This window comes from Carcharhinus amblyrhynchos, chromosome 10 (genome assembly GCF_965287045.1).
Source record: "Carcharhinus amblyrhynchos chromosome 10, sCarAmb.v2.hapA, whole genome shotgun sequence".
Taxonomy (NCBI): domain Eukaryota; kingdom Metazoa; phylum Chordata; class Chondrichthyes; order Carcharhiniformes; family Carcharhinidae; genus Carcharhinus; species Carcharhinus amblyrhynchos.
Window position 1 is genome coordinate 47,682,161 of NC_137333.1, and position 26,728 is coordinate 47,708,888.

A 26,728-nucleotide genomic window follows, 5' to 3' on the forward strand; every position below is an offset into this window, starting at 1 on the left:
GAAAGGCAAAGCTGTTTGATAGACCAAACAACCACTCCTGCCCCTATTTCTTATGATACGATAATCTGATGATTCTGCCAGGACTTGATGTCAATATCAAAACTCCTAAGTGAAGGCTTCAGAGTGTCCCTGTACAATGTTTTTGTACTGCCATAATAAGGCATCCCAGATTCATGCTTTCCACAGAAGATTTGCTTGGATGAATGAGTGTCAGGCATTTTCTTTTCATGACCAGCCCAACTCAGTTGTTTCATATATGGTATAAATATTTCACATGCCAGCTCACGTGAGCACCTCAGTGTCTGGTATTAATGTGACATACTTGCAAAGGCAAATGGTGATAAGAATGCAGACATTCTCTGGTCCATTATGACAAGGCAGTTTCCTTTGATATAAATCTGTATAGTTTGAAAGAACGTAACAATTTTAATCTCTTCCTTTCTGATCCAAATGGATCTTGCTATGATTGAATGGATTTTTTTTAGATTTCTGGCACACTAATGTCATCTTCCTCAAGTTTTTTTCTTCTTCCATTTGACTGTCAAAAGTGGGATTAATTCAAGGCAGTAGTTAGCTGGGGCAGCAACATTAAGGAAAAACCAAAATCACTTCTCAGCATGAAAGGCAATGAAGACTATTGCTATATAACAGGATGAAAAGATTGAGGGTCAAAATCTTTATCCAGAACTATCTGCTAAGCCAAAAGAAGTAAACGTTGAATGTTATTTTAAAAAACACACTGGTCAAGAACTTCCTTGGAGTTGCTTCCACTTTGCATCATAATTACCCAGGAAATGGGACAAAAACCCTACTAGGGTGCATAAACAGAGCTTCTGCTGCATTTTCAATGGCATTTTGGTGATGCGGGAACAGCTCAGAAAAAATTATAGATCAGTATTATGAGTTTCCAATCATAAGCTTAAAGTACTGAAGTTTTCTAATCAGAGGATTTCAATATTTACAATTGCAATCAAACTTTCTCCTCCACTAAACAATTGCTTAAGCTTTTTTCCCCAGTAAAATACATATTTCACTTACTTCAGATTTAAAGGATTTAAGCCGTTCTTCATACTTCTGTATCAATTCTCTATGAGTGTTTTCAAAGTCTTCCAGCTGCTGACGAAGATTATCCACCTATGAAACAAATTGTTTTTCTTTACTAAGGAAATTATAGAATTACAGGACGGTTACAACACATAAACTATTTAACTGTTAGATGGTAAAATTGCACAAATAAGGATACATTTACTGTTTCTCCTCTTTCAGTAAGGGATTCTGCTTATAGGAAGCATGGATTCAAGATTCAGCACAAGTAGTTCTATCCCTAATTTGTATTCCCTTTCAGCATGGCTCCTTGGATTACAACTCCACTTTCCTGCCTTCTCCCCATATCCCTTCATTCCCCGAAAGCCCAAAGCTGATATATTCAGCAATGGAGCATCTATGACCTTCTTGGGTAGGGAATTCCAAAGATTCACAACTCTTTGAGTAAAGTAATTTCTTCTCAACTAAAGTCCCATTCAGCCTCTTATCCTGAGACCGTCCCTCCATGTTTTTGGTTCCCCAACAAACAGAAACAATCCCTTAATGTCTACCCTATCAAGCACCTTCAAAAGTTTGTACATTTCAGGGACATAGCCTCTCATTCTCTTAAACTCCAGAGGACAAAAACTAAATTTACTCAGCCTCTCATCATAAGAGAGCCACCTCATTCTGGACACTAACTTAGTGAATCTTCATACTGCTTCCAATGCAAGCATACCCTTCCTTAAATGTGAAGGCCAAAACCACACACAAAACTCCAGACATATACACCACAAATCTCTGTAAAACTGTAGCACTATTTCTGGTACTCCAATCCCTTACAATGAAAGCCAACGTAACATTTGTCTTCCAAATTGCTTTCTATACTTGCATGTTAGCTTTCTGTAATCCTTGTGCAAGCACACCCAAGTCTCCTAGAATATCAAAACTTTAGAGCTTTTCGTCTTTTAAAAAATATTTTGCTTTTCTGACCAAAATGAATAACTGCACTCTTTGCATTACATGACATCTTCCATCTTGTTTCCTATTCACTTAATCTGTTCCTACCTCTTTGAAGTCTTTATGTGTCCTCCTCTCAACTTACATTTTCACCTAGCTTTGTATTATCAGCAAATGTAATACATTATTTTCTGTCCCTTCATCTAAGTCACTAACGTAGATTGAAAATATCTGAGCCTTCAGCACTGATCCTTCGGTACTCTACTATTCACTGCTGTCAACTTGAAAATGCTCCATTTATGCCCACTCTCTGCTTCCTGTCTGTTAACCAATACTTTTACATGTTAATATATTATTCTCAGCTCCATCTTGCTTATTATCCTTTTGAGCAGGACCTTACTGAATGCCTTTTGAAAACCCAAATATAGAACATCTATTGGTTCCTTTTATCTACCCTATAAGTTATATTCTCAAAGCAATCTAATAAATTTGTCCCCTCATGCCCCAATCCAAGAATGGCACTCCATCCAGGGGCAATGGCTCCTAATGCCCACAATGTCAAGCTTTTCACTTCACCCAGCCTCCATGATCCTTCATGCCTCCTATGCTAAGCTATGACAATTCATGCTCATTGAGCCACAATACATTGTATAGAACCAATGAACCATATAGTGACAAGAGGATGTGCTGAAAAAGGCTTTCAGAAAATATCATTGATTCATTCACTATTTTCCGCTACTTAAAAAATGTCTTTTTAACTACAAGGCAATAAAAATGTTAATCATCCCAACCCTTTAAAGTATCAATAACAAAAACCACAAACCCTTGAAACCATGAATAAGCATTGTGAAATTGACTGCAAAGATCAGAGAGTAAGAATTGTCAGTCAAGCAATGTTTTCTCTGGGGTAAGCTGTTTCAATAAGTATAATGGATATCTGTACTCTCAGCCAAGCCCCATTGTGTGTGTCCAGCATAGGAAGCATGAGGAGGACTTTTGAAACTTACTCATTAAAAGATTCCCTAATGTACACTAGAGCTGCCCATGAACCATAACTCTTTAAAAATCTGGCCAAACTCCGTGAAAATTGCAGAGGAATAGGACATGTCTATCTCTGCAGCGGAGCTAGCCAGGTCTGGCATTTCTGGTGCAGGCTTTTGACAGGCACTTTCAAAAATCAGACAGCCCAGGAATGGGATTGGAAATTTTAGAATCAAGTTAATCCTGACCCAGTGAAAATTCAGCCCATGGAAAGGAAAGAATGGTGAAGGTGTTGACTAAGGATGGTATTACATTGCAAGAGAAATAGGATGTCCTAGAGGCATCAAACACAGAATCTACTTGATAAAAGCTAAGAACCAATAGAGATGTCATTACATTACTGAATGGATTCTAAAGGCATGCAGCTGGTGCAATAGATCTCGAAGAACAACATTGTAAGAGGTGCAAAAATTATAGAGTATTTAAAATGGGGGACTTCAATTATCCTAATATAGAATGAGATAGTAATAATGCAAAGGACAGAGAAGAGAAAGTGTTTCTAAAGTGTGGTCAAGAGTGTTCTATAAACCCCAGTAAGTTTCCAGTCCAATGGGAACATGTAATCACTGAATCTGGTTTTAAGGAATGACGTCAGAGAAGTGGGTCAAATGTGAATAGGGGACAATTTAGGGGACAGTGATCATAGTATCATAAGGTTTAGGTTAGTTAGGGAATGGCAATTTTTAGTATACGGTGAAAACCGATTTAAGATTATTAGTTGGGCTCGCAATGTAGTGCATTTCAATGTACTAAAAGCTATATATGTTAATGCACAGGGACCTGTTCTTTGCAGACAGAAGGAACACATTAACATATTATGCCTGTTTCAGCTAAGCAAAAAGTAAAAGTCACTCCATAGTTCATTTCACAGGGCAATGCCTTGACCAATCACAGTCAAGTTGCAAGGTTTGCAATTTCAAACAATGTTTGGCAGTTAACTGTCAGTCACCATCAACTGGTACATTCTCCATGGCTACTCCTTTGCCAATCTTAGTCCATTTGCCAACCAAACAACATAAAGTCATTCTTTTGTCTGACATTGGTATTCTTGTGATTGTCCTGATAAGTGTAAGATAAAAGCTTCAAGAAAATGCCTGAAATCTTATCACCATTCATGCTGGCAGGATTTTATTCATTCCACTGCAGTGATTGGAGATTTGGCTGCCCACCAAATTCTCCAGCCTCACTTCAGTGGGAGTGTGGCATGAATGGTAGGTAAGATCGTACCCAATTTCTTTTCTCAGGAATGATATTTACTGAAATAAACTCATTTACAAACTAGACATATTGATATTTACACAAAATGACAGATAGCTTATTAGTCAAAATTAACATGTTCATCCCCAGTGAAAAGGAGTTAAATTACTTGACAAAATACAAAAATTTACCCATATGTTGGGTTTCTTAAGAGTACACCCACGCAGTAATGTGCTCCTTACTTTTCTGCTGCCACTCTCATTTTTCTCTCCTTACCTGTTCCTGAACCAAAAGTACCTAAGTTCAGTAACTGCATCATCTAGAGTATGTGATGATAATGCTTGAATGATTTGGCAGTTAGAACATAGATTGCTGTAGGGCATCATCTTACACCTTCAAAAAGAACTTACATTTAAGATATATTGTGCATTGGCTACCCTTTATAGAAACTTGTCTGATTCTCATGACCGCTGATATAAGTGCAGGTTGAAAATCTATCCCCTTCCTCCTGATTGGATATGACAGTGAGAAGGTGGTACACTGGACTTCAGGGAAAGTTTCCTGCTTAAATGTCTCCAATCTCACCATGCTGAGATATACAGAAAGTGTAGGATAATACACTGAGTGGGAAAACAATGAACGGAATTACACATTTTCTGCTTTGCCATCACCAATGAGTTACAAAATACAGATTATTTCCCATGTTCTTCAAATCACACATAATGACATTCATTAGAGTTCTTTTAAACCTTTCCCCAAAACACAGCACTCATTAAAACTTTAGTCCTCAGAACCTAATTTCTTGAATCTGTCAACTTTTCCCCACCATCTCAATTACCTTTGGTATCACTGTAAGACTTATGAAGCCTCAAAGGGAAACTGGTGTTCATCTAAGATGCTACCATATTGGCAAAGTGGCTGGCTACTTTATCTCAATAATCATCACCAAGAACTGAGATGGCTCTTACCTCACAACAGCTAAAAAGCTGTGAATTTCTTTCCTACCTTGTGGATCGCATATCCTGCGCTCTTTCTGCTAAATGTGCAAACTATCTTGAACAACAGTTCATTGTGCACCAACCTCCTGCCACATAATGAATATGATATCCCCTCAATGAAGAATGTGAAAATTACGGATACAGATATTAATGGGAGTGCACAAAACAAGTAGTTACATGCCACATAGAAGCCTTTGATAGGTTACATACATATCAGAATAGAGACTGGAGCCTGGATTTTCACCGAATTGGGATGACTTGAGAGCCCTTTAAAGATGGCAGCCAGGACTCAATTCCTAGATTTTCAACCTCATTCCCAAGGCTTCCAATTTTCAATAGGACCTTTAAAGTATGTGGACTAGTTTGAGACAATAGGCCTCAACCTGCATTGCTGACCTGGCTGGTTCTATTACGAGAATACCCTACTCCTCTGCAATTTTCATGAAGTCAAACCAGGTGTTCAATTTGTCTTGGTTCATGGCACCTCAGAGTATTGGGAACAATAATCTGCATGAAGGTACCTTTCAAAAGGTTAGTGGCCTCTCATGTCCCTTATGCCAAGTTATGTCCTTCCACACATCCCTGCTTAGTGCTTCATTCTCCATGCTAAGTCATGCCCCTCCGCTCATATCCCATGGGCCCTCACGTTTTATATGCCAAGCTATGCTCCTCTAGCAACCCTCATAGGCCATTTGCCAAGCAATGGCACTTCCATGTCCATTCACCCACTAGATGCCGTACAGAACTATGTATGGACCCTATAATGACAATAGGATGTGTAAAAGAAAAAGTTTTAGTTATTCATTCATAACTTTGTACTGTCTTTAAAAAAGTCATTTTACTGAAGGAGAATAAAAGTGTTAATCATCCAGGCCCTTTAAAGTTTCAATAGCTGAAACTACAAACTCTTGATACTTCTTAACCTTGTGTAAACAAATATTGTGAAATGGTCAGCAGCGGTCAGAGAGCCAGGGCAGCAAAATAAAACAATGTTTTTTCTGGGACAAGGTGCCTCAACAGATTCATTAATTCCTGGGGTCTCAGCCAAGTCTCATTATGGATTTTTAACTATTTTTGACTCTTGGAAAGTCAATGAGGCTCACAGGGCCAATTTGGTTTTAGCTGATTTCTGTAGTTCCAAGTTGAAGAATGTCTGAAAACCTTGTTTAAGTGGCTGTCTAGATGATAATACCAAGCCATTTCACTGTTGGTAGTTTGGAAACGACCAAAAAAATTTCCAGAATTAACATAGATTCTTAGATTCCCTATTGTGCAGAAGGTGGCCACTTGGCCCATCAAGTCTGCACTGACCACAATTCCACCCAGACCTTAGTCCTATAATCTCACTTATTTACCCTGCTAATCCCCTGACACTAGGATCAATTTAGCATGGCCAATCAACCTAAACTGCACATCTTTGGACTGGGAGGAAATCAGAGCACCTGAAGGAAACCACACAGACATAAGGAGAATATGTAAACTCCACACAGAGACCCAAGACTGGAATTGAACTAGGTTCGGGTCACTGTAAGGCGCAGTGCTAACCACTATGCCACCATGCCGCCCCATTCATGGTCAAATATTAACTTTAAGTTTGTAAGGAATTTATGCAAAGAAAAATGTAAATATCCATTACAAGAAGAACTTAATGGGTATTTAATTTAACAGAAGTACAGAAGTACAAAATATTTTACTGCCTCATGACATTCTCCCAAAGTGTGCTCAAAGGAGTGATTAACCTTTTTACAAATGAAATAATATCATCTTCAACACATTAACAATTAGGTCAACTAATAATTCAGAAAGTATACATGTCATTACTATCTTCTCAAATGTAAACCATTTTTTGTTTTGTACTTAAATGATCACAAACTACATACCACACACATGCACTTGTTATTCTGCTTATGTTTGAAGAACCACTGCTTGTACAACCTTCTTACTGAATCCACTAATCTCCATATCCTTACAGTAAATTTGGAAGTCACATTGACGAATGAATATTACTTCAGGGCATCTTACTCAGAAGATTGACATTCTGAGGTCTTTTTCATTTTTCATAACTAATTAACTGACATTTTCACCTGGAAGGTTCTTTGCTTGCTCAATGTGGTGCCTACAGGAATTGCTGTCTTACCTCATGGTGCTTCTGATCAAGGCAAGCCCGTACATTGGCCAGTTCTAGTTCACGCATTTCAAGCCGGGCCTCAAGGCTTTGTGAATGTTGTTCCCATTCTACTTTTTTACGGTTCACCATTACGTCAATTTGATGCATTAGTTCTTGAAGCTCTGCTTCACATGACGAGTCTCTGATATTTCAATCAAAGTATCAGAATAAGAACAAAATTAGAATTTTAATTTTCTTAGGGAATGGGTAAAGAAAAATGATAGAAGCATTTTCTTCACAACGTACATCAATATTTTCATTTAATTAAAATTACCCAACGTTCTAGGTCTGATTTAAATTGTATATTTTCAGCCTTATGCAGACCTATTTAACGGGTCTCAACGTCCTCCTGAAAAGATCTGGTGATGCATGGTGGCATATGCTACAGAGACCAATTGTGTACATTCCATAATGACTCTATTGATTCGAATGGAAGAGTGAACTTCTGATTAACCTGAGCCTGATCTGGACTCCTTAGACTAGAAAATATTGCAGTAAGTTTGGTACACATTTGGCAACAGCTTTCCTGAAGTTGGATTCATTTGCAAACTTGTAGATGACAATGTTCTGACAGTTGTTTTGACCCCTGTGCTTACATTGTGGCATACTGAACAATTTGAGGCATATATCCTATTTTCCCTAACTGAACTGCTCCCTTACAAAAGCCTTTTATCAATAAAACCTCCTAAAAATGTCAAACCACTATTTAATACAATTTTCATTAACTTAAAAAGTTTACAATGAAAGCCTTCTCACCATTTGCATGACGAATAAAATATTGAAGCCTAGTTTTCCTCCTTTTAACTTTATTAGTTCCTGTTTCTTACCTAACTTCTTCCCTTACTGGGAAATTTGTTTTTTTTTTCACTTCTCCCTGTCTTATGTTCTTTTCTTTCAACCATTCCTTGTCTCCCTCACTTCTCCCAGTCTCTTGTGCACTTTTTGTATTTTTCCATTTTGCACAGGCTCACGGAGCATTTGCCTTCAACTCTATGGTCAGCATCTCCAATTCTCAAAGAACCTGGGGTCTCTCGTGCACGTGCCAGCCAGGAAAGGTTTGCACATGCGTAGTTTGGAATGTTTTGAGTTGGTAATCCAAAACATGCATGCGCTGCCTGGGAAAGGGCCATGCATGCATAATTCTATTTTTTTTACATCAGTTTGGGCCATGTGCATGCGCCTGACCAATGTAAAATATCTGACCTGCACATGTGCAGCCTGTTCCTAACTGACACATGCTTCAGAGGCCTGAGGTTCATCCATAATGACTCTATTGATTCCACTGGAGATGCCAACCATGGAGCTGAAAACAAAAAATTTGGTTTAGTTTCTTTATGTTATGTTTAATCATTTTGAATTTTTTTCAGTACATTTCACAGCACACCAGTGTGCCACAGCACACAGTTGGGAACTTCTGACTTACAGCATGTATTGTTGACTGCTGTATGCAAGGGTTATTTACATTGTTTACATTTACAAGGACTCAGCAAGGCTCCATGGGCAGCACCTTCCCAACCCACGACCATTATCACCTATCATCTATAAGGGTAAGGGCAGCAGACACACGGAAACACCACCACTTGAAAGTTCCCCTCCAAGTTATTCACCATCCATAGAAATATATCACTGTTCTTCCACTGTCGCTGGGTCAAAATCCTGGAAAGCCCTCACTAAAGTATTACAGGTGCATCTACTACACCTCAGGAACTGCAACAGTTCAAGAAGACAGTTCACCACCACCAAGAGCATCTCAGATGGGCAATAAATGCTGGACTAGCCAGTGATACCCATATTGTGTAAATCAACAGAAAAATAACTCTCATCCGATACCAATCTGCTGTATCAGGAATTTAGTTACAAAATCAATTATTTAGTTTATTGGAGATCTTTAGCATCTGACTAATTACCAGTGCGAAAAGTTTAACTTATGAGAATAGTAGCTTTTAACCATACTCCTGTGGGACCACTCATGATACATGAAAACCTAGGCTAGATTTTCTTAACAAGGCAGGTTTATGATTCACAATTGCAATGGGACAGCATTTCCTCCAGCCCATTTGATCTTCACATGTTTTGTTCATATTGTGTGGGTACTCCTAACGCTCTTTCTACTTTTAACTTCAAGCTCTACTTACAAGAGGAGCAAAATCCAGTGGCGTTGCATCAATTAAGTAAATGTGGTAGTTTAAAGGACCAGGCAACTTTGTTCTGTCATCAACAACTGGTACATTGTAAGATCTCATGCCTGTGGAACTTTAGAGTAACAGGCCCCCAAACTTACACAGTTCAGCTGAAGCCCATTTTGAAACCAAGAAAATAAAATCCAAATTTATGACACAGTTGGATGGCTGTTCACAATATTCATGGCTGAGACCCAGTGAGAAGGTGGCAACCTTGGCATTATGTGCCAGTTCCAGAAACTCTGTGTAATAGCAGAGGTTCACAACATGAAATATATCGAAGTATAAAATAAATTTTATTTTTACCTACCTTGCATCCCTACCTTGAATACCGTGAATGGGATTTTTTGGTTTTGGGTCAGAACATTGACAACGGGATCAAGTCCTGAACCTACACTGCATTGGGAGCAGCAATCTGACATCGGCCAATCCAGGCAAAATCAATTAATAGCTGGAAGTCGTGCTTACCATCCAATTATGAATGACATGCAGACTCTCCAGGGGGCTCTCCGGCATGGAAGGAGTTGCAGGAATATAAGTAAGGGAAAGACAAGTCTCTATTTTGAAGCATCCTCTCAGCATTTTTAAAACTTTTGAAATGAAAATCACTGCATCTGGCAAACTTCTATTCTTTGCCTTAATTGGCAAATTTATGAGCAAATAGCCATTCATAAGAACATAAGAACTAGGAGCATGAGTAGGCCATTTGGCCCCTCAAGCCTGCTCTGCCATTCAATAAGACCATGGCTGATCTTTTCATGGACTCAGCTCCACTTACCCACCTGCCAACCATAACCCTTAATTATTTTACTGTTCAAATATGTATCAATCCTTGCCTTCAATGAGGTAGTCTCAACTGCTTCACTGGGCAGGGAATTTCACAGATTCACAACGCTTTGGGTGAAGAAGTTCCTTCTCAACTCAATCCTAAATCTGCAGCCCTTATTTTGAGGCTATGCCCCATAGTTCTAGTTTTACTTGCCAGTGGAAACAACTTCCCTGCTTCTTCTTATTTATTCCCTTCATAATCTTAGATGTTTCTATCAGATCTCCCTTCATTCTTCTGAATTCCAGTGGGTATAGCCCCAGTCTACTCAGTCTCTCCTCATAAGCCAACCCTCTTAACTCCAGAATCAACCTAGTGAATCTCCTCTGCACCCCCTCCAGTGCCAGTATATCCTTTCTCAAATAAGGAGACCAAAACTGTACACCGTACTCCAGGTGTGGCCTCACTAGCACCTTAAACAGCTGCAACATAACCTCACTGTTTTAAAACTCCATCCCTCTGGGAATAAAGGACATAATTCAATTTTCCTTCTTAATTTCTTGCTGCACCTGCAAACAAATTCGTTGAGATTCCTGCACAAGGACACCCAGGTCCCTCTGGACAGCGGCATGCTGCAATTTTTTAGCATTTAAATAATAGTCCATTTTGCTGTTATTCCTATCAAAATGAATGACCTCACATTTATAAACATTGTATTCCATCTGTATTCCACTCTCCATTCCACTCCTGAACCAAAGGAAAATGGTTTGGGGGTGCAATGGTACCGGTAAATCAGGACATTGGCTAGCAGCATGAAATTGCCCATCTGCCTCTGTTTCTGCCTCTGTATTGGGGCAATATGTTAATTCCCAAAAATACCGATGATACCATGAACAAGCTCATATTCCTTTCCTTCGCCAGTAAGTATCCTTTCACACAGAGCTTGACATGCAGAGTAGCAGTGAAGCATTCTTTTGCCAAATGATGGCAAGCAGAAGGAAGAGAAGAAACTGCCATTTGTTAAAAGAAACTCTAATCTCTAATTTCTTAGAAGAAAGAAACCCTGAGATGTTGGATAGGTATTTGGTGAAGTAGTGGCAGACAATGGTTGCAAATAGATCATGAAGCTCCTTGGAACATACCTCTTCAGTGCCTGCCACACAAATGGAACCAAATATTGCAGAATTTTGTCAATGTTTAAACTCAACTTCTTTCTAAAGTAAAATGGCTATCGTATAGCTAATCTATCCCTGCTAATTTCTTTTATTTAGACCATCCTAGCCTATCTCTATACATCCTTTCCCCACCTTTTCCACTTTATCATCTTTCCCTTACAAATAGTATTCCAGGCCCAGATGTAACCACTCAAAAAGGTTACTTAAGAAGACAGACAAATTCAAATTGTGATACACAGAGCACAAGTGGCCAATAAGAACTAAGGTGGAAAATGAATAGGCAATTGTTGCTAGCTGGTGGAACAGGAAATTGCTGCATTCTGATATGATTTAAAAGCAGGGGCCTACAAAGCATCAAACGCATGGTATTCCAAAGTGTGGGCCACACACTAGCTCTATTGACAGTGGCCCAATCTACATATCTGTAATACTAGCCAAGCAAGTGATAGGTCCAGTTCAACCCTCAGCAAAGCCTCGAAGAATAGAATAGTTTTTGACGCGGCAGCTCTGACTGATGTTATATGTGTTTTAAGCATCAAAGTAGAAAAAGCTGTCTTCAATACATCCTGTACCATGAGGTCTGTTTTCATGTTAATCAATGATGAACAAGTACTATGCACAGTATTATGGTCAGGCAGGGCAATACATGCATCATACTCTTTTCAGGACAGTACCATCACAGTTCACTATTTACTAGCACAAATGGGAGTTAGTGCAATTTTAATTACTAAATTTCCTAACTTGAACATTTGGATCAAGTACAGAAATCTGGATCATTTCATTTCAAAGTGCGCTTTAATTAATTTTCAAATTATCTAACATATTCATTTTCACTCAATTAGTTATTTACTTTTAAAGATTACATTAGTCACCTTCTGCAAGTCCAAATACAAATTAAAGTAGCTTCAGTCTGTTGTATACTTGATTTATTTTTCTCCCAGCTTAGAAGAATAAGTTTAAACTATATACCACCAAAATATAATAAAGTGCCAATCTTGGACAGGTGCCAGGTTTCCAACTAAATGGTGCAGTACTGAAAATGTACCTGTAATGTGCCAATTTATCTTATCTGATGAGTTGCCCTCCTCATAACCTTACAAATTCTGGGAAAACAACCTGAGAAATTTTAATCCTGTAGCCTGGGATCAGAAGTCCCATTTCTGATATTTATTGTGGTCAGGTGACAATAAAGGGCCTGTCACTGTAATGTAGCAAATTTATAGACGTAAATAATCAAAATCAATTCTGAAAGATACAGTTCACAGAAATCTGTATCACAGATTTTTTTTGCTCTCCTTCTCAAGGCAGAATTGCAATATTTGCTGCAGATGATTTTATTTGTTTATTCTCCTCTACACTCATTCCTAGCTTTTTTATTTCAAAGTTTTAATAGGAGCCATTCACTGAATTTATAGCTGTCAGAGCTGTTTTGTGAGTTGGGCAGAGGGTGCTCTCATGGTTATGAATTACTTTACAAAATATGCAGGAAGCTTAATGTGTGCAATTCTTTTTTTAGTGGCGGCACTCAAATACCAATTTGTCTCTCTGAAATTGTAGCCACTGCCAAAATACACATGTCTTTAATGCACAAAGAACATAAAACAACAAGGCATACCGTAATCGACAATTCTTCTCCAAACCTTTTATTATTTCCTCCATTGCAGCAGTTAGTCTAGAAAATTAAGAATATCATATTACCTACTGGGCACAGAGCACTGAAATATTAATGCTCTCATTATAGTTATCTTTAATCCTTTCATTATCCTTTTATTACACAATTATCATAGGAAAAAGCTTTAACTGGTGAAGTAAATTCTGGGTATGACATTTAGGATATAAATGAAGGCCTTGGAAAATGTTCAGGTTTATGAGATTATTTCTGGGGATGAGAAACTTTAGTTACATGGATTGACTAACAAAGCTAGAACTGTTCTCCTTGAAGAAAAATGCTGTGATGTACCTGCACAAAACTCAACCACTTAAATGTATACTCAATGCACAGGTTGTTCAGCAAATATCAACCAACATATCAAATTATCGAGCCTTGCGACATTGGGGAACTGGCAATGCGAACAGGTATAGGAAGCTACCGACAGTCTTTAGTCATAATCCTGCATACAGGGGCACTCAGGGTGATGTTTCCTTTTAAAAATCCATTTCTGGTTAGGCCAGCATTTATTGTCCATACCGTAGTTGCCCTTGAAAAGATGGTGGTGAGCTACCACCTGCTGTAGTCCATGCAGTGTTGTTAGGGAGGGAGTTCCAGGATCTTGACACAGCCACTGTAAATGAATGGCAATATATTTCCATGTCAGAATGGTGAGTGATTAGGAAGGGAACTTCCAGGTGGTGGCATTCCCATGTACCTGCTGCCTTTATCCTTCTAGATGGTGGCGGTCATGAGTTTAGAAGGTGCTGCCTAAGGAGCATTAGTGAATTCTTGCAATGCATCTTGTAGAGATGGTGCACTCCTGCTGCCACTGTCAGTGCTGGTAGACTCCAACAGCCAACTTCTTTTATTTAAGCCCACCATTAGACCACCCAAGGATTTTGGGTGGCTGGAATTCATTGCTTATGTTGGTGGGTGTAGCTGACACACTCAACTCATTTAAAATTACCTGGATCGGCACTGTGAGGCAACACAGAGACTTCTGGAGCTTACTTCAGCTGCCCCACCGACCCATGGAGTATCCCAGGGGCCCATGGGTGCCCTGAGAGAGGTGGAAGTGCTGGAGACCATGCCAAGGCCTTCCACCTAGGAGACTCCAGCCATCCCGAGCCCTTTCAAATCCACTCTTTCGGACACTGATGCATCTCCTGGGCAGCGGGCTGAACTAGGTACCATGACTGCATTCATGACACTTGAAAGTTGGCCGGAGCCCCCTAGTCCTGAACTTCCGGGGATGGCTGCCAAGGGCATCAAAGGCCATTGGCGCAGAACACAGCTGATCACCTTCCCATCTGATGTGCATCCTGGCGAATCACTTAGACATAACAGCAGGCTATGTAAGATTAAAAAGTTGTAGGGCCACCAAGAGGGCACGGTTGAAGATGGACACTGTAGTTAGGGAAAGAATGCACTGTAAATAATAACAATGAAAGATTATTGCACTCAACAGCCATGATTCCTCTTGTCTGTGACTGACTCCCACAGGGAGCCTCGTACCCCCATCTGCACCCATAGAGGCATGGAGCAGCACAAGAGGGGATTGCTCAGCCCATTGAGTCTGCATTGCCACCACTGTGGATAACTATCACTGAAGTGGCATGATTCCCATCACCCAGCACCCTGCCATATCCCTGGATACCGTGATCCTCCGAGTGCTATTTGAGTATGTAGGAATGGTCGTTAGATTAACAGCCCTCACTGTCAACCTAGGCAATGCATTCCACACCTCTGCCTTCTGTTGGGTGCAGACTGTCCCCGCAGATACCTATGAAATTCCTGAAACTCATGATTGCCCTCTAGCCAAGGGGAGCAACTGCTCCCTACACAGCCCACCCACACCCCTCACAAACCCATATGCCCTGACTATGCCTTCCCCTCAGCCTCCTCTGTGCTACAGGAAACAATCCAAGCCCATTCAGCAGTAGCCCACCTTCTACAACAACACCTTCCCTATAGTGAGGTGACCAGAACTGGACATAGTACTCCAGCTGTGGCCTGGCCACCATTCTGTGCAGAGCCAACATGACCTGCATCCTCTGGTCTTCAAAAATGTGCCTGCAGATATAGTAGATGCATTTGTTGCAATTTTTCAAAATGCATTAGATTCTTAAAAGGCACATCAGGTTGGAAAACCCCAACTGTAAACCTCTATTCAAAAGAGGAAGAAAGAAAGCACAAAACTATAGGTTTAAGATCTGACACTGGGCAAATCATGAATCCACTACTGTGGAGGTGATAGCAGGACATTTAGAAAATCATAATATACTCAGACATGGTGTTGAGAAAGGAAAATGATGTCTGGCATATTTATTAGAGTGCTTTGAGAAAGGAATAGGAAAAGGGGAACCTGTAAATGTGGGATGGAATTCTCCCAGAAATGTTCTAAATGTCAAATTCGTGGGAAAACTGGAGTAATTCACACTTTTCTTTCACTGAGAGTTCACAGTAGGATCTCCCACTCTCTGTACAATGCAGAGGCCACCAGCATGAATATCATTAAATTTTAGGGGGTGGGGCCTATTCATGCTAGAGAGGCTGAAACCAGCAAACCACCGTGCATCAGCCTCTGGCAGGATCCCCACAGTGCTGCCACCCCAATGCTCCCACGGCCTGATCGCGGTCCCTTGTCCATTTTGTGGGCCAGCCCTGAACACCCATCCTGGCCTGATCTCCAGCAACCCCGCCACCCCAGCAGTGACAATCCCCTCCCCACCTCCCCCGCAGGCACCCAATCCCCCTGGCAGATCCCCTGGCTGACCACCGCCTCCCTCCAGCCCATTCTAATCACTGGACTTCCTTCAGCCTTGGATCGGATCCCAATGCAGAGTGGCAGCAGGACCTCCCACTTCCACTGATCAGTCCCTGGGCCCCAGCCCCAGCAGGCCCTGTTCCCAATAGGCCCCACTCCTTGGCACTGCCCCATGCCTGCTAGGCAATGCCAAGGTGCTCCCTAGGCATAGGCGCTTTGCCCCTTGGGCAGTGCCGGGGGCACAGACCAGCATTGCCAGGGTGCCCATGCCGAGGAAGCACCACTCCCACTGCCCAATTCCCTGGCAGGCCCTGATTGATCCCCCTTCACTCCAGTGGGGAGCTGTAGTAAAGCCCGCTAGAGCAAAATACTCCTGGCGAGTAGAAGATGCTAGCGGGCCCGGAGAATCCAGTCCCAAGCCCACTAATTTGAATAGTATGTAAAATACTATTTAAGTGCTAGCTCTGCCTCCCAGCCATTTCCGGTGCCGCGCAGGGGCTGCCGGAATACCAGACCTCAAAGACACAAATGCAGCGCAAACGTTTGCAGGAATCCCACGAGTTGGCTGACACATGATTCTCCCGATCTACTGAGCTGTGGAAGGGAGAAATGCCCCCATGGTGTACTAGGGTTTTCAAAAGGCATTCAAGATTGCGCCACATTAAAGGTTATTACAAAAAATAAGAGCTCATAGTATGGAGATAACATATTCACATGAATAGATGATTGATTAACTATCAGAATATGAGAACTAGGAGCAGGAGTACGCCATTTAGCCTTTCAAGCCCGCTTCGCCATTCAATAAGATCATAGCTGATCTTTTTGTCAACTCAGCTCCACTTACCCGCCCGCTCAACATAACCCTTCATTCCTTTACTGTTCAAAAACCTATTTATCTTTGCCTTAAAAACATTCAACCAGGCAGCCTCAACTGTTCCATTGGGCAGGGAATTCCACAGATTCACAACCTTTTGAGTGAAGAAGTTCCCCCTCAACTGAGTCTTAAATCTACTCCCCCTTATTTTGGGGCTACGCCTCCTAGTTCTGGTTTCACCCATCAGTGGAAACAACCTCCCTGTTTCTACCTTATTGATTCCCTTCATAATTTCTATAAGATCCCCCCTCATTCTTCTAAACTCCAATGAGTATGGTCCCAGTTTACTGAATCTCTCGTGTATTAGGTTGGCAAGCTGTTACCAGTGGACAGCCACAGAGATTAGTGCTGGTCCTCAACTATTCACAGTCTATATCAATACTTGGTTACAACAACGCAGCATATGGTAGCTAAATTTGGCTATGATGCAAAAATAGGAAAGGAAGTTGTCAAGAGGCCATAAAGAGTCTACAAAGGAATTTAATCAGATTAATAAATGGTCCAGAGAGATCTGGGTGTCCTGGCATATGAATCACAAAAAGTTAGTATGTAAGTACAGCAAGTGATTTGGAAGGTATCATGTCATTAGACATGAAAGAAATTATAAACCGTAAATCAAACCTTACTTTCAGCTTATTTAAAAATGGACTTTGTTGAACCAAAACACGACTGCTACATGTCACATGATTTGCAAATTGGCTACAGTTCACCTTCCAACAGCAGATACTGGACGAAGGTCATCTCTCATCCTTATGAAATCGCACACCTATCATTCTGTGAACCCATTACAATCCACAAAACAAGGAAACAGCAGGTATCCTTTCCCCCAGCCTGAATTTATAACAAAGAGAGAGACAAAGAAACTTATTGTGCCTGCTGTGGCACTTATAGCCTATATCATTGTCCTATGGTGAACAATGGATTTTGACAAGATACTTAGAAACTGGTTGCTTGAAACAGACATTTCAATGAGCAACATCACATGACTTAAGCTCCTATGGCCTCTGGAAAGTTTTAATGCTACAAATTGACATAATGGAGTCTGACTTCAATATGAAATAATATCCATTATTTTTGTTTTAAGTTACTCCTAGGAACTGTTTTCTTTCCTATCTCCTTCTTTTGTGTGTGTGTGTGTGTGTGTGTGTACTTGAAACTAGCTTGTTTATTGCAAGGGAAATAACTACAAAAGTAGCTAAGTGTTGCTACAGCTGAGTGAGGCCTTTGTGGAATCAAACCTGGAGTACTGTGTACAGTTCTGCCAGAGCGAGGCTATTCAGCTAATTGAACCTACACCAACAACAATCTCATCCATGTACTATCCCTGTAACCCCACATATTCACCCTGCTAATCCCCCAGACACTAAGAGGCAATTTATCATGACCAATCTACCTAACCCATCTTTGGACTGTGAGAGGAAACCTGAGCACCTGGAGGAATGTCATCTGCTATCCTTGCCAGGCCCACATGTGTCTCCAGATCCATGGTAAAGTGGATGACTCTTAATTTTTCTTTGAAATGGTCTAGCAATTAGTGATGGACATCACATGCTGCCTTGTTAGTACAACCATTTCCCATGAAAGAAGTATAAAAATGTTTCTTGTCAATGATTACCACCCCAAAGATGTTGATGGTGGGGGACTCTGCAATGAGAATGCATTGAATGTAAAGTGACAGACTAGACACATTCCCACAAGAAAAAGGAGAGTGTCCAAAGCCGGAACTCCCTGGATGACTGAAAAGAGGTGGATTAAAATTAAACTGAAAAGTCAGTCTACAGTTAAGTAAAAAAAAATAGAGGAGAACTGAAAAAAGAAATGAGGTGCAAATGTATGGGAATAGATTAGTCAGTAATATAAAATTCATCATTAAAGGCTTTTATAAACTATTAAATAATAAAAGGATAGCAAAATCAAAGGTACTGCTGATTAAAGAACAAATAAAGAGATCTTTCTGTGGGGCAGAAATTATGGCTGAAATACTGAATGAGTACTTTGCATCCAAGATGAAAGAAGAGGCTATTAATATTACAATAAAGGGAGAGGTGGTAAAGAAATTGGATAGCATAAAAAAGATAAAGAGGAGGTACTTAGAAGATTGGTAATACTCAAAAGTCAAAAAAGTGTCCTGGTCCATCCTGGATGCTGAAGGAAGCATGACTGAAATTAGCAGAGAGAGGATCTGTCCACAATCTTCCAATCCTTTCTTGATATGAGAGTGATGCTAAAGAAATGGAGGACTGTTCAAAATAGCAAAAAGGAATATACCTGATAACTACAGACTGGTCAGCAGAGTAAATGTGGGGGATTATGGGAATAAGGTAAGGGTGGGATTGTGATCAGTACAGACTCGATAGGCCAAATGGCTTCCTTCTGCACTGTAGGCTTCTATGTTTCTAAAATGCACTGCCTGAAAGGGTAGCTTCCAAAACAGAAGTTGGATAATACTTCATGGGAAGAAAATTGCAGGATTGTTGAGAAAGTACAGGGAAGGCAGTGTAATTGGATGATTCTTTCACAAGGGTCAGCATGAGCATGATAGGCTAAATAGCCTCATTCTTTGCTTAAAATGTTTAAATTAAAATTATGTTTGAATAAAAGTTCACCAACAAGTTTCTGAATTTCAGCAGTAATTTATTCCCATTATTTCCACGTCATTTTTGTCAAATTTGTTCGCATTTTCTTGTAGACAATTTGCATTTTCTAAAAAATCATTATGAGCAGCAAAACCAGATTATTCAAAGTACATGGCCCCTTTAGATAGATAAATGATGATCTCATCAATAAATTGTAGAGTAGTAGGATTTTCATGTATACCCTTTAGAGGTTTCACCTCGAAGCTAATCCAAAACCACTCCACACCAACATTACGTTGAAGTGGGGTGCAGAAGAAGAAAATACCAGGGTTGGATATAATTAATATAGATAATTAGTCAAAGAATTTGGTGGTATAAACACACTTGAGTCCTCAATTGTTTTGAGATCAGCCATCTAGTATTTGAAGCTGTTATTCTGTTTTTTACATTACATCAGCTCCATCTAGTGAAAAATGTAGGCACAACAGAATTTTAGACAGTGCATTCATTGCTGGATTTCAAACTCAGGGTACTGCTGCATTCGAAATTAAACATGACCAGCAGGTTAAAAATGCTAAACAAGAAAACTTGTTACACCAGAAGACAAATGTCACAATATGCTTGATGACACCATCAAAACAGATTCAAAGAAGATTTCTTGAATTGTTGGTAGCAAGACCTCTTTGTAGAAAATTGGTTGCTGAATTCACCTACGTCACAATGGCCACCTTTCAAATTAATTATTTGGCTGTAAAGCAAATTGAGACTTCCTTAGAATGTGAAACTTGCAATATAATTTCAACTATTAGGAGAGGCTGGACAAACTAAGGTTGTTTTCTCTGGAGCAGTGGAGACTGAGGGGAGAGCTGACAGAAGCCTATAAAATTATAAGAGGCATAGGTAGAGTTGATAGTCAGAACCTTTTCCCCAGAGTTGAAATGTCTAATACTAAGTACTGAAGGTGAGAGGAAAAAAGTTCAAAGGCGATGTGAGGGGCAAGTTTTTTACATGGAGAGTGATAGGTGTCTGGAATGCGCTGCCAGTAATAGTGGTGCAGGCAGATATAATAGCGATGTTTAAGGGGCTTTTAGATAAGCACATGAATATGCCAGGAGTAGAGGGATATGGACAAAGGGCAAGCAGAAGGAATTAGTTTAATTTAGTGTCATATTCGGCACAACATTGTGAATGAAGGGCTTGTTCCTCTGCTGTACTGTTCAATGTTCTATGACTTCTTTCTCTTCTTCTCTGATCATTACTCAGATCTATCTACCACTATTTATCTAGTAGCTTTTTGTAATTAATTAGCTAGATCTTGCTGGACCAGGGCAACAACACGACATAGGCTGTTAAATGTTTTCCCGCACCCTCCAACTCAAAATCTTTGCAGCATAACTTGCTGAAAGTGCGAGTTAATACTGGTGTGGCAAGGGCCGTAGAGCTTCTGAAAGCCTAATTAATGGCAGAACCAACTTAACCAATTAGATAGATAGATTTAATGATTCAAAAAGAACCAGAAGAACAACAGAGGTGAATGAGTTAGTTTCAAAACAGGTACAATATAGAAATAAAGGAAAAAATAAGGATAGGATTTATAGAGTAAAAGAGAAAAAATATTGAATATATATTCAATATGTTTTTCAATATATTATGTCTATGTATAACATTTTTAACTTTCAAACAGTTGGTTAAATGCAGGAATGGGATTGCGCACTTGAAATTGTTTTCATGTTGGGCCAGAGAGGTTAATTAGTAATACATTAATAGCTATCATGCTGTTAAAAAGGTACTCATGCTCTTATTTACCAGGCTTAATTTTATGTGGAGAGTTTCATGGACAATTAATGTGCAAATTATAGTGTCAGCTATGGCTCAATGGATATTCCTCTCAACTCTGAATCAGAAATCAAGTCCCACTCCAGGACTTTTACACAAAAAACAAAGCTGACCTTCCAGCAAGAAGTGCTGCACTGCCAGAGGTGTTATTATTTAGATGACACACGTTAATTTGAGCTAAATTCCATTAGCCTTCTCAGGTGGGTGTAGAAGAAATCTATCATGATGGTATTTTGAAGGGAAAGTGAGTTATCTTTTGTGTCCTGGTAAATGTTTATCCCTCAATCAACAACACAAAAACAGATTATCTGCTCATAATCATATCAGTGTTTGGGAGAGTTGCTTTCTGCAAATTGTCTGTGCTTCCTACATTACAATATGATTACACTTCGAAGTACGTTCTTGACTTTAAAGCACTTGGGCCATCCTGTGGTCAAAAAAGGTACTAACTATATTTACGCAAGTCAGTCCCTGTATGTTTCTAAAATGACAATGCGCATCTTAACTCCGAATGAAAACATTCACTACAACAGTGTCTTTCAAACTCTTACTTACCTTCAGATTGTTTTCCTGATCCAGGGATATCTTCTTCTATTTACAAGGAATGAAAGTTTAAAATGTAAGTAAAATGTAAGTAAAACGATGCTTTCCTATCTTTCTTTACAACTTTTTGTTCATGCTTCGAGTGTTAGATATTTGAACTACAGCAAGTCCTGCCAGCTATTGCCGCTGTTGCGGTGGCATTTCGCGCTGCCCCTCCAGATTGGCGCTTCAGTTGTGCGGGCTTCGTTCAGTGGCTTTAAAATAAATCCCAAGACATAAAGCTTTACGAGCACAGACATTATCGAAATATCAAAGCTTTTACTCGACATCTCTCACTATCTCTTGCCTTTACTTAATATCCTCAAATGACTGAAATAAATTATCCAACACAGATGTGCAGAGGGACATGAAATATTAATAAATTACAATATAAAAAGATTATTTCTTCCCGTCTCTTCTTCCCAGAATGATTTCGAATCGTGTAAACTTTGTGAAAAGTTAAATAACTTAACCTCGCATGTAAAACATATAACGCTGCTACTGGAGTTCACATCCGTAGCAAGCACACATCAAAAAATCGCGAGCTGGTTCTCCATAATTTCCAACAGCATTTGGAGGACGGCGGACAAAATAACATCAACTCAGGTCTCATCACGACAAATGCAGCAGGCTGTAGTTGAAATCATACAATCATTTTTATATATCTACGTTGTAAATGTGCCTACATTTATAATGGGAACTGCCAATTTGATATATCCTACCGCAATTCACTTCGGAACCAGCGGTTGAACTTAATTAAAGGTCCGCCACTCTGTCAAAAAACAAATACATGTTTTGCCACATTATGGAATTATGATTTGGTTTTGCATATCTCAGGAGGGGATATCAACCGAAAGAAGGAAAAACAGGGTCAGAAATGGCTTTGTCATTGACTGAGTCCTCTGAAAGAAATGAAGACAACAGAAAAATACTATTTATGCAGTGCCTTTCATTACCTGAAGAAGCCCCAAAGCAGTTTCAAGCCAATGAGGTTCTTTGGAATGGAGTAACTGCTACAGAGTAGGAAATTTGGCAACCCATTTCCCATAAACTGCAATGAGATAATGATCAAATAAGCACTTTTAATGTTGTTAGTTGAAAAGTATTCACTAAGACATTTGAGAAATTATCTGCTTATCTTTAAAATAATGCTATGGGTCTTTAACGTGATGTGGCATTGCTGGCTAGGCCAGCATTACTTGCCCCTTAGAAAGTCATAATGAGCTGTCTTCTTGGACATGGATTGCTTTAGTCTCTGAGGAGTCACAAACGGTGCTTGACATTATGCAATCATCAACAAACTTCCCCACTTCTGACCTTATGATAGGAGGAAGGTTATTGTTTAAGCAGTTGAAGATGGTTGCACTGAGTACACTATAGTGAGGAACTTCTGCAGTGAAGTCCTGGAGCTGAGATGATTGAGAGCCAACCATCACAAGTATCTTCCTTTCTGCCAGGTATGAATCCATTCCCCCGATTCCCATTGACTTTAGTTTTGCTAAGGCTCCTTGATACCATACTCAGTCAAAGAATGCCTTAATGTCAAGGGCAGTTACTCTCATCTCATCTCTGGCATTCGGCTCTTTTGTCCATGTTTGAACCAACGTTGCAATGAAGTCAGGAGCTGGGTGATCCCAGTGGAACCCAAATTAAGTGTCTGTGAGCTGGTAATTGCTGAGTAAGTGCCTCTTGGTAGAACTTCCCTGATGATCAAGAGTAAAATTATGGGGCAGTAGTTTGCTCAGTTGGAGTTTTCCTGTTTCTTGTGTAGAGGATATACCTGGCCAATTTTCCACATTGCTGGGTAGATGCCAGTGTTTTAGCTGTCACTGTTGTAGCTGTACTGAAAACCTTATCTAAGGATGCGGCAAGTTCTAGAGAACAGGTCTTCAGTACTATTGGTGCAATATTGTCAGGACCCATAGCCTTTGCAGTATCCAGTGTCTTCAGCCATTTCTTGAATCGAATTGGCTGAAGACTGACATCTGTGATGCTGGGAACTTCCCAAGGAGGCTGAAGTGATTGCCCACTTGACACTTCTGGTTGAAGATTGTTGTGAGTGCATTATCTTTTGCACTGATGTACTGAGCTCTTTCATCATTGAGAATGAGAATGTTTGTGAAGCCTCTCCTCCAGTGAATTGTTTAATTGTGCTCCACCAGTAAAGACTGGGTGTGGCAGGACTGCAGAGCTTAGATCTGATCTGTTGGATGTGGAATTGCTTAGCTCTATCTAATATTTGCTGTTTCAGCTGTTTGACACACATGTAGTACTGTGTTTTGGCTTCGCCAGGTTGGCACCTCATTTTTATGTATGCCTGGTGTTGATCCTGACATGCCCTCCTGCATTCGTTTTGAACTAGGGTTGATCCCCAGGCTTAGTTGCAATGGTAGAGTAGGTTGAGTATAATTTTGCTGCTGCTAATGGCTGCAACACCACATGGATGCCCAGTCTTGATTTGCTAGATCTCTTTCGATATCTATCCCATTTAGCATGGTGGTAGTGCCACACACAATGGAGGATATCCTTAATGTGAAGATGAACTTTGTCCCCACAAGAACTGTGCGGTGGTCACTCCTACCAATACTGTCATGGACAGATGGATCAGGACAGGCAGATTGGTGAAGATGAGGTATATATTTCCCACTTGCTGGTTCCCTCACCACCTGCAGGCTCAGTCTAGCACCTCTGTTCTTTAGGACTTGATGTGGAAACGCCTGCGTTGGACTGGGGTAAACACAGTAAGAAGTCTCACAACACCAGGTTAGGCTGGTGTTGTGAGACTCCTTACTGTCTTTAGAATTTGGCCAGCTCAGTCTGTGGTAGTATTGAACTATTCTTGATGATGGACATTGTTATGAAGTTGCATATATAAGGTTAAAATTGTAGTGTCTGGCAGATGTAAATATTGAAAAGAAATGCTAAGAAATCCAGAAGAAATTATATAGATACATGCTGTTTAAAAAGCACGTATCTTGGGATTTTAAACTGCAGAAAGCAGTCTGCAGAAACCAACTTTACAACATTTGTATCCGAAGCAGCAGCCAGAATTCCAGCAGAGCAAAACAAGTTTTTGAAATTGGACCAATGATTTGAAAGCAAGCACTCAAAGAGACAGAACCAATTGAGTTCAAATTTGAGTATTGTTGACAGCCTCAAGCCACTCAAATTGCAGAAATATTGTGAGGTAATTCTAGGTATTTACACCCAGAGAAGGGGAGATGACAATTAGAATATGCTTGCCCCCTCTTGGAGGAAAGAGAGTAGGTGAGGCTCTCATATGAAATACTGCAGTTTTAATGTATGCCTTCATCAAATCATCATTTAAATAGAAAGAGAAACCAACTCAGAAAGTATTCCAGCCTAAAGCATCAGAAGAAAGTTTATACTTCCAACAGATGCTTGGCATTATTTTATTTGAGAGTAACTATATTCTGTAATGATTTATTTAGTTATTCCTGAATGACTCGTATAATTGAAACAACATTCTATCAGGGAGTTTATTCGGTTTCTTAATTGTCTTAATAAGGTTGTCACCAGTTTTAAAAATAAAAACCTGTTAATTGTTCATGATAGAGAGTGGCAGATCCTGCTTCAATTTACCAAAACCGTAGCTTCCTCCTGTCTCATACACACTTACTGAAGATTATGAGGCGAGGTATATCCCTTTGGGGGGTTACGAAATTGCGCAGAGGGAAACATCACCTCCATGTCGTAATAACATTGAAGACCCTCACCCAGAGTACATTCTGTGCCCTTGCCACCCTCAATGTTTCCTCAAAGAAATTGATGCTGGGCCTCAAGGATCGGATCCACTGTTATTTGTCATTTATATTAATGATTTGGATGAGAATATAGGAGGCATGGTTAAATATGGTAAGTTTGTAGATGACACCAAGATTGGTGGCATTGTGGACAGGTTATCTCAGATTGCAATGGGATCTTGATCAATTGGGCCAGTGGGCTGACAAATGGCAGATGGAGTTTAATTTAGATAAATGTGACATGATGCATTTTGGTAGATTGAACCAGGGCAGGACTTTCTCAGTTAATGGTAGAGCAATGAGGAATGTTACACAACAAAGAGAGCTAGGGGTACATGTTCATAGCTCCTTGAAAGTGGAGTCACAGTGGATAGAATGGTGAAAAAGGCATTCAGCATGCTTGGTTTCATTGGTCAGAACATTGAATATAGGAGTTGGGACGTTTTGTTGAAGTTGTACAAGACATTGGTAAGGCCACACTTGGAATACTGTGTATAGTTCTGGTCACCCTATTATAGAAAGGAAATTATTAAACTAGAAAGAGTGCAGAAGAGATTTACTTGGATGCTACTGGGACTTGATGATTTGAGTTATAAGGAGAGGCTGGAGTAGACTGGGACTTTTTTCTCTGTAGTGTAGAAGGCTGAGGCGTGATTTTATAGAGGTCTATAAAATAATGAGGGGCACAAATCAGCTAGGTAGTCAATATCTTCTCCCAAAGGTAGGGGAGTCTAAAACTAGAGGGCATAGGTATAAGGTGAGAGGGGAGAGATACAAAAGGGTCCAAAGGGGCAAATTTTTCACACAGAGGGTGCTGAGTGTTTGGAACAGGCTGCCAGAGATAGTGGTGGAGAGGGGTACAATTTTGTCTGTTAAAAAGTATTTAGACTGTTACATGGGTAAGATGGGTATAGAGGAATATGAGCCAAATGCGGGCAATTGGGACTAGCTTAGGGGTTTTAAAAAAAGGGTGGCATGGACAAATTGAGCCAAAGGACTTGTTTCCATTCTGTAAATCTATGTGACTCTGATTCTAAGTGGTATTCAACATGGAGGAATACTGATTCATCAGTTAAGGAGGGAAGCAGCAGGAAGTTTGAGTTAGTGCAATGAGATTTCATGGGATACAGAATCAATGTTGAGGAAGCCCAAGGCAAAGCCCTTTCGACTG

The 26,728-nt window shown here is 40.1% G+C and overlaps 1 protein-coding gene across 1 annotated transcript in view; it reads right to left on the reverse strand.

Annotated features, from left to right (window-relative positions):
- The window catches only part of LOC145349369 (deuterosome assembly protein 1-like), a 131,538-nt gene that overhangs the window by 102,871 nt on the left and 1,939 nt on the right, over positions 1-26,728 (reverse strand). Inside the window, exons 2-5 of the mRNA XM_080197885.1 lie at positions 21,767-21,802; positions 13,123-13,179; positions 7,357-7,528; positions 1,039-1,134 (exon numbers count right to left, since the gene is read on the reverse strand). Coding sequence (XP_080054011.1) covers positions 1,039-1,134; positions 7,357-7,528; positions 13,123-13,166 — 312 coding nt within the window. The 5' untranslated portion in view covers positions 13,167-13,179; positions 21,767-21,802. The remainder of the gene's footprint in view (positions 1-1,038; positions 1,135-7,356; positions 7,529-13,122; positions 13,180-21,766; positions 21,803-26,728) is intronic.